This window comes from Lathyrus oleraceus, chromosome 6 (genome assembly GCF_024323335.1).
Source record: "Lathyrus oleraceus cultivar Zhongwan6 chromosome 6, CAAS_Psat_ZW6_1.0, whole genome shotgun sequence".
Taxonomy (NCBI): domain Eukaryota; kingdom Viridiplantae; phylum Streptophyta; class Magnoliopsida; order Fabales; family Fabaceae; genus Lathyrus; species Lathyrus oleraceus.
In genome coordinates, this window is record NC_066584.1 from 512561238 (window position 1) to 512570760 (window position 9523).

A 9523-nucleotide genomic window follows, 5' to 3' on the forward strand; every position below is an offset into this window, starting at 1 on the left:
TGATAATTATGAAATACTTTAAAATATATTTTTATTTATTGAGATGGATATTTTTAAATTATTATCACAATCCTTTCCGTCGTATATATTCTAGACATCTTCGGGATCAATATTTCTTTTTGTCAAATAATGATAACTTTTAAGGTTGAGTATTTGGTTTATTAACCGTACATTGTTGATGGGTGAGTATTTATTCATTTTACCATCCATAAATCAGCATATACGGATAGAATTGAATACATATATAAATGCTTTCTTTATTTTAGTTGGCTGAGATTGGTGAAGATATCAATTCAATTAAAGGTAGTTCTAAATATAGTAATAAATAGACCTTCGTAAAATTATAAATTGGCAACCTCTTCTCCTGTATTCATCATCAAACTCTGTAATTCATTATCACATATTATTAAAACAAGACATTCTTAAATTCTAAAACCAAAAAGCAAATTAAATATATTACTAAGTTAAGATTTATCCAGTAGAATTAATTATAATAATTTCACATCAACAGCAGTGACTAACTCTTAAACCCTTCCAAAACATATTTATTAAACAATATTTAATTTGATAATATTAATAACTAAATGATTGGACCAAAATAAACAGTAGTATTCTATAGGCAATGCTTACGCAACAGTAGATCAACGCCCAACCTAACTAATGAAATTGAGAGAGCAAGTAAAAAAAGAGTAACCCATGTGTTGTGAATGAACCAATAACAAATCTTCACATGTTCCCACAGTTATAGATTAATATGAACATTAAAATTTAAACAACAAAAATTGAAGACGTATAGGTAATTGAAGAATTAGGTCACCTCTCTCACGCCTCATACAGCTAATAAAATATATTATTAGTCAAAACCGCACAATAAATACCCAACTGAACCCCACGACTATAAACTACCCCTTCTCCACCTTACATACACTGTATCTCCATCCAACCAATCTCTATTTCTTCATTGCTCTCTCTCTCTCAATTTCATCTTAAATACTTCTATAATTCTCAAACATTTTCTCAACTCACATTAAACACTACTACCTCACTTTTTCCTTCATAAACCAAAGTCATGTCTTCTCGCATTGTAGCTGAGAATGTTACTGATTCGTATTTGGATTTTATGGAAATGGATAGCCTCACTCACCGGCGTTCTGGTGATATGCCGACTCTCGGGCAGCTTCTTAAACATGTTGGTGATGTGAGAAAGGAAGCTACTGGAGACGGTAGTGAGACTCCTGTTCATCATATTGTGGACGTTGGAACAGAGTCGAGATCGCTTCCATTTGTTCTGTCCTTTAACAATCTTACCTACAGTGTTAAGGTCCGGCATAAAATGAGTTTCAGTGATGTATTTTCGTGTTGTCGACGTGAGTCTCCGGTGGCTGAAGCGTCGGCCGCTGGGGAGTCGGTGTTTAGCCGGAGTAAGACTCTGTTGAATGATATTTCCGGTGAAGCGCGCGACGGTGAGATCATGGCGTTTCTCGGAGCTAGTGGCTCTGGGAAATCAACTCTGATAGATGCTTTGGCTAACAGAATTGCGAAAGGGAAGTTGAAAGGTTCGGTGAAACTGAACGGTGAGTCGGTGGAGTCTCGTCTACTTAAGGTGATTTCAGCTTATGTGATGCAGGATGATCTTTTGTTTCCGATGCTGACTGTGGAAGAAACTCTCACCTTTGCGGCTGAATTCAGATTACCGCGATCATTGTCAAAATCAAAGAAAAACGCACGAGTTCAAGCTTTAATCGATCAACTAGGACTCCGCAATGCTGCAAAAACAGTCATAGGCGACGAAGGTCACCGTGGAGTCTCGGGCGGAGAACGGCGTCGAGTGTCGATTGGAATCGACATCATCCATGATCCAATAGTACTATTCCTTGACGAGCCAACTTCGGGGCTAGACTCCACAAGTGCTTTCATGGTTGTGAAAGTTCTTCAGAGAATCGCACAGAGTGGAAGCATTGTGATCATGTCAATTCATCAACCAAGTTACAGAATCTTAGGTCTTCTCGATCGCATGATCTTCTTATCGCGCGGACAAACCGTATACAGTGGTTCACCTTCGCAGTTACCTTCATATTTTGCAGAATTTGGTCATCCTATACCTGAAGGTGATAACCGTACCGAATTTGCATTAGACCTAATCCGCGAACTTGAAGGTTCACCCGGAGGAACAAAGAGTTTAGTTGAATTCAACAAATCATGGCAAAGTATGACAAAGCTTCATCCGGTCGAAGATTTACCGCAAAACTCAACATCTTCCTTGTCATTGAAGGAAGCAATCAGCGCAAGTATTTCGAAAGGTAAATTGGTTTCTGGAGCAACCGCATCAAATAATTCAAAAACAAAATCATCTTCTTCAGCAGCATCTATGGTGCCTACTTATGCAAATCCGTTTTGGATTGAGTTATTAACCCTTTCGAAGCGTTCCATAACGAATTCAAGAAGAATGCCTGAACTATTCGGAATAAGATTAGGTGCTGTTATGGTAACAGGGTTCATTCTTGCAACAATGTTCTGGCAACTGGATAACACTCCTAAAGGTGTTCAAGAGCGACTTGGATTCTTCGCATTTGCCATGTCAACTACTTTTTACACCACGGCTGATGCATTACCGGTTTTCATCCAAGAGAGGTACATTTTCATGAGAGAAACTTCACACAATGCTTATAGAAGATGGTCTTATGTCATTTCACATGCTCTTGTTGCTTTACCTGCGTTGTTATTTCTTTCGCTCGGGTTCGCTGCTCTAACGTTTTGGGCTGTTGGCCTCGACGGTGGATTCTCTGGCTTCTTGTTTTATTTCGTTATAATCTTCGCTTCGTTTTGGGCCGGGAACTCGTTCGTGTCGTTTCTTTCTGGCGTCGTGCCTCATGTTATGTTAGGTTATACTATCGTGGTTGCGATTCTCGCTTACTTCTTGCTGTTTAGTGGGTTCTTTATTAACCGGGATAGGATCCCTAGTTACTGGATTTGGTTCCATTACATGTCATTGGTGAAGTATCCTTATGAAGCTGTTTTGCAGAACGAGTTTAGTGATGCAGTTAAGTGTTTTGTGAGAGGGGTTCAGATTTTCGATAATACGCCTCTTGCTTCTGTTCCTGATGCACTTAAGCTGAAGCTGTTGGATAATATGAGTGAAACTTTAGGAATGAATATCACAGCTTCTACTTGTTTAACAACGGGTACTGATTTGTTGAAGCAAAATGGAGTTTTGGATTTGAGCAAATGGAACTGTTTGTGGGTAACTGTGGCTTGGGGTTTCTTCTTTAGAATTTTGTTCTATGTGGCTTTGTTGGTGGGTAGCAAGAACAAAAGGAGTTGATGAGGTTTAGGTGGAAAAAAAAATGTTGGTTTGAGTTTGTGTAACACTTTGTTACTACAGTTTTTATTTTATTTATTTTATTTGTTAATTTCTTTTATAGTTTGTTTTATATAATCAGCAAGTGTTTGATACGTTGTAGTACAAAAGTGTAATATCTATGATCTATCTAGTTGATTAGTAATTTAGAAGTTACTTATGATAAAGTGTAGTTTATACTCAATAGAATAAAGTGTAAATTTTTTATTTATATTATATGCATGATCATACATTAAGTTTATTAAAGTGTTCTCAGATACTGTAATCAGAAGAAAGGGAATAGAATATCATGTAACCCCTACATAAATGTAATGAAACTCATTTAAATTTTAGAAAGTGTTGGTGAAAATTGTGTATTAATTAATAAATCTGTATTTGTTCTATTTTTGTTACAAGATAGATATGGCTTGCATGATTTGCGCATGAAAGAGGCTTGTGAGAATAATGAAATGGAATAGTAGAAATATGAGCAACTACTACCTACAAATTCGTTCGGCGAACTTGATAGTTCTATAATTGTTTGGGCTGGTTAGGTTGGACTTGGCCCCCTATCTATAGTTGTTCTCACATTAACCGCCAACTCCTATCAGCCGCCTAACCTCCACCAAACGCTTTCCAATTAATATATATATATATATATATATATATATATATATATATATATATATATATATATATATATATATATATATATATATATATATATATATATATATATATATATATATATATATATATATATATATATATATATATATCTCCTAAAAATTGGCGGGATCATAAGTAGGAACTTGGTCGGATAAACATTGTTGGATTAGCCCGACAACTATGTCCTTAAACACTTATTCTCTTTATACTTTATGTTTGAGGAACGATGTATATTTCACAAATTAATAAAATTATGCAAAAATAATGGGATTTAAGCCTGAAAAGGGTTTGGACCCTCATCATGTATAAGATCTTCCGCCTCAAAGATGAGAAATCCAGGAGATGCCATAAAAGTCGTCATAGGCCGAGGTACACCATGGGGGACCATATAAATTGTCCATGATCAAGATGTCCTAAACACACTTTTATCGGTATTTATCATTTATGACATCAACATATTCAAACATATCCCTCAAATCTATAATGATCGAATATTAGATTGTCATTTAAATTGTTTCTACCTCTCTTGTTTCAAAGAAGGGCATGAGAATCACTATAAAAAGGACACATTTCAAATTAAAGAGTATTAGCTTAATACACTAGTTTAGTTAGATTATTTCTAATTTTAATATTAAGCTTAAGATAGAATAGTTGTTTGGATAAGTTAGTTGTATATCTAATGGTTCTTCTTTATTCTATTGCCTTGTATATATATGCAGTTAACTGCATTTTGTGATGAATCAATGAAACAGTAATTTCTCATACTTCTTTCTCTCTGCACTTTTCTGTTGCAAGTTTGTTACTATCCTCTTCCACCAATGGCTATAATTTCCATTGTTGACATGGTATCAGAGCTTCACAAGCTCTGATAGACATTGTTTTCTTCTTCTTTGTGAATCCTGGTTTCATTCTCTGTACATCTTCTTGCAGACTCCTTTTGCAGATTCTTCTTCCCGGTTTCGCTTTTTTTCCTTCTTCTTCAATGGCTTACTAGAGCTATGTCGATTTCTCTACCAATTCTACAAACCCATATTACTTGCATCCAAATGAAAACCCGATGCTTGTGCTTGTTTCTCCTCCACTCGGTGACAAGAATTATCACACTTGGGCTCGTTCAATGCAAATAGTATTGATCTCCAAGAACATATATAAGTTCATTGATGGTACTTTGGTTAAACCTCCGGTTTCAGGTCCTCTTTATGCCCCATGGATTTGTTCCATCTCTGAACCCATTGCCAAATCTGTGTTATGGATTGACAGTGCTACCGATGTTTGGAAAAAATTGCAAATTAGGATTTCGCATGGTGATATCTTCTGCATCTTAGACATTTAAGAGGACCTATACAAGTTTTGCCAAGGTACTCTTGACGTCTCTACCTATTTCACTCAGCTGAACCTTATGTGGAATGAGCTTGAAAACTATTGTCCAATTCCTAGTTGCTCTTGTGTTATTTCTTGTTCTTGTGGTTCAATTGCATCAGTTCAGAGATATAGAGAACATGGTTATGTGTTACGTTTTCTCAAGGGGTTAAATGAAAAGTTCACTCATTCGAAAACTCAGATTATGATAATGAATCCTTGCCTCATATTGACAAGACATTTTCTCTTGTTATTCAACAAGAAAGGGAGCTGGATAATTCAGTCTCCAATACCACTCCTCATGTTGGTAACAATGAAGAGGCTACAACTTTGCAGGTACAAGCTCATCAGAGAAATTTCAGTGGTAAGAATGGTAACAACAACACTTTCGAGGGTAAATCATAAGGGTACAATGGTCCTAGAGGTCATGCTAGAGTCTTCACTCATTGTGATAGGTCAAACCATACCATTGAAGCTTGCTTCCTCAAACATGAATTTCCACCAGGTTACAAGGGCAAAGGAAAGGGTCATGGTGCTATAACAAATCCTCAATCAGTTGCAACTGCTAACAATGCTTCAAACACTTCTCCCACTGGTTTAGGTGCATCCTCTTTTGGTTTTACTCAGGAGAAGTACAATAAGATCCTAGCATTGCCTTAACACTCAAAGCTTAATTCCCAAGCCAATTCCATTTCACCTCTTCTTTTGTCTTGAACTCCCATTCATCTGGTGTTAATGGTAAGAATCCCACCCTATGGATCCTTGATACTGGTGCTACTGATCATATTATATTTAACATTTCATTATTCCTTGATTACAAAAACATAGTCCATATCCCTGTCAGTTTGCCTAATGGCTCTCAAGTAAATGCTTATATATCTGGTACTATTGTCATATCCTCATCTTTGACATTGCATAATGTTCTTTATATCCCTAACTTTCATGTAAACCTAGTCTCTATTGCCAAACTTGTTGAAAGCAATGGTTGTTTTGTACAATTCAATGCTAATTCATGTCACATCTTGCAGAACAGTTCCAATGGAATGATTGTTATAGCTAGTCTGCAAAGGGGACTCTATATCCTTGACTCTGCAGATCATCATTCTTTTTTCTCTTCTGTTAGCAATAATTATTGTAATACTTGACACCTAAGACTTGGCCATGTTCCTAATTTAGGATTATAAGCAATTTCCAAAGTTTTTCCATTCATTACTTGTAATAATAAACTTGATCCTTGTGACTCATGTCACTTTGCTAAGCAAATAAAGCTTCCATTTCCTAATAGTACCAGTTTTTCTTTTGCTCCTTTTAACATTTTACGTGTTGATTTATGGGGCCCTTTATCTACTATTTTCACTTTAGGCCACAAGTATTTTTTGACACTAGTTGATGAATATACTAGATACACTTGGGTCATCTTTCTCAAAACTAAAGACCAAACAAAACATAGTCTTATTCAATTTATAGCCTACATAGAAAACCAGTTTCATACTTCCCTTAAGTGCCTCAGGTCTGATAATGGCACAAAGTTCATTGCCCTAATTGATTTTCTTCTATCTAAAGGAATTGTCCATCAAAAGTCCTGTGTTAAGACACCCCAACAAAACGGGGCGGTGGAAAGGAAACACCAACACATTCTTAATGTTACTAGGTCCCTATATTTTCATTCCAATGTTCCCTTGTCCTTATTGAATTTTCGTGTGCAGCATGCTATACACATTATCAACAAACTTCACACTCCCTTACTCAAATCCAAATCTCCCTATGAAATTCTCTTTCACATACCACCTTCTATTGTCCACTTAAAAGTTTTTGGTTGCTTATGTTATGCTTCTACTTTACAGGCACATAGGACAACATTTGATCCTAGAGCTAGGAAAGCCATTTTTCTTGGTTTCAAGGAAAGACCCAAGGGTTACATTGTTTATGATATTCAAAGTCATGGCATTTTTGTGTCAAGAAATGTCATTTTCTATGACCATTTTTTCCCTTTCAGATCAGTTCTTATTCTCCTAGAATCCCTACATTTGATCATCACATACTTGATGACACTCTTAGCATACTTATTCCCAGTGAGCACCCTAGCACTACTGATATGTCTCTTTCATATGACATACTTTCATCAAATGATGATATTAGCAATATCACATTCCCCTGTCTTCTAGCATGCATAACAATGGTCATTCTTCTTTAAATTTTAATAATGCACCTAATGCTAGTCCTACAGACAATTATAGTTCATCTAGTACACCTATTGTACCTTATTGCCCTGAGTTGTCCATATGTCCTGATCATCACACTTTACCCAACAGTCCTTCATGTGACAGCTTTAATCACCAATAACCTAATTCTAGCGTTATGCCCACTAATAGTGTTGTACCTTCTGCAAAAACCTCTTCCCACCCTAAAGACACCTCTTCTTTACCCTCGAGGCATTCCACTAGATCATCACATCCTCCTAGTTATATAGCATACTACCACTGCTATTCTACTTCCTTCAAGAGCGATCCTAATGTAACATATCCCTTATCCTCAGTCCTATTCTACGACCTATGCTCCCTTCATTATAAACATTTATGTTACTCCATTACCACTAATACTGAACCAAAAACTTTTACCCAAGCTATTAAGATTGATTGTTAGAAACATGCTATGGATGTTGAGTTACAAGCTCTTGCACAAAATCATACTTGGACTGTAGTTGAACTGCCTCCTGGGAAGGTTCATATTGGTTGTAGGTGGGTATACAAGATCAAGTATAAGGCTTATGGTTTTATTGAAATATATAAAGCTATGCTTGTTGCCAAAGGGTATACTCTATTGGAAGGAGTTGATTACTTTCATACTTTTCTCCTGTTGCTAAGATTACTACCGTCAAAGTGTTGTTATCCATTGCAGCTATTAAGGGTTGGCATTTGGAGCAATTGGATGTAAATAATGCATCCCTTCATGGAGATTTAACTAAAGAAGTCTACATGTCAATTCCTCCTGGTCTTTCTGTTACTAATGCTTCGTAGGTCTGCAAACTTCAAAAACATCTATATGGTTTAAAGCAGGCAAGCAGACAATGATACTCCAAACTTTCCTCCTTTTGATTTCCATGGGATACTCTCCTTCACAAGCAGACCACTCACTTTATACCAAGACTACTCAGGACAAGTTTACCGCATTACTTGTCTATGTTGATGACATAGTTTTACTTGGAAACTCCATTAAGGAAATTCAATTTGTCAAAATTATTCTTGATCAGAAGTTCAAAATTAAAGACCTTAGTCAATTAACATATTTCTTAGGCTTTAAAATTTCAAAATATAGCAAAGGCATCTTCTTGAATCAAAGGAAATACACCTTTGAGTTGTTGGAAGAAACTTCTCATGTGCCTTTTGATCCTAATCTTAAGCTCTCAACTACTGACGGACAAGAACTACAGGATCCCACTTCCTATCTAAAGCTAATTGGTAAGTTGATATACTTAACTAACACTAGACCTGACTTTTCATATGATGTGCAACATTTGAGCCAATATGTTTCTCATCCCTTACTTCCACATTATCAAGAAGCCACCAAGGTTCTAAGATATCTCAAGCTTTTCCCTGCTAAAGGCATCTTATTTTCCACCTGTAGTACTTTCAAGCTCTATGGCTTTGCTGATTTAGACTGGGAAATATGCCCTGATAATAGAAAGTCCATCACTGATTTTTGTGTTATCCTTGGTTCTTCTCTTCTTCGTTGGAAGTCAAAGAAACTAAACACAGTCTTTAGGTCTTCTACTGAAGCCGAATACAGAGCTATGACATCTTTAACTTGTGAACTTCAATGGTTGCAATGTTTGTTCAAAGACCTCACCATAAATTTCTCTCAGCCAACATCTGTATATTATGATAGTAAGTCTGCTATCTATTTGGCCCACAACCCTGCTTTTCATTAACGTAGCAAGCACATAGAGTTGGACTGTCATGTGATTCGAGAAAAGATTCAGTCTAAACTCATTCATCTTCTTCCTATATCCACAATTATGTTGGTGTAAGCCCTAGAGGCCAATATTTTTGGTACTTGTATCGAATTATTTATTAATAATAAAAGGTTTTTTTCTTTATTATGTTTGTTTAATAAAGTCCCTAGAATAGCTAGTCCGTTTAATGTAGCAAATGTGACTTA

The 9523-nt window shown here is 36.1% G+C and overlaps 1 protein-coding gene across 1 annotated transcript; it reads left to right on the forward strand.

Annotated features, from left to right (window-relative positions):
- Positions 1-888: 888 nt before the first annotated feature.
- Positions 889-3569, forward strand: LOC127092545 (ABC transporter G family member 6). Its single transcript, XM_051031446.1, has one exon. It carries the CDS (start codon positions 1070-1072, stop codon positions 3320-3322), a length of 2253 nt encoding a protein of 750 aa, XP_050887403.1. The 5' UTR covers positions 889-1069; the 3' UTR covers positions 3323-3569.
- Positions 3570-9523: the final 5954 nt, after the last annotated feature.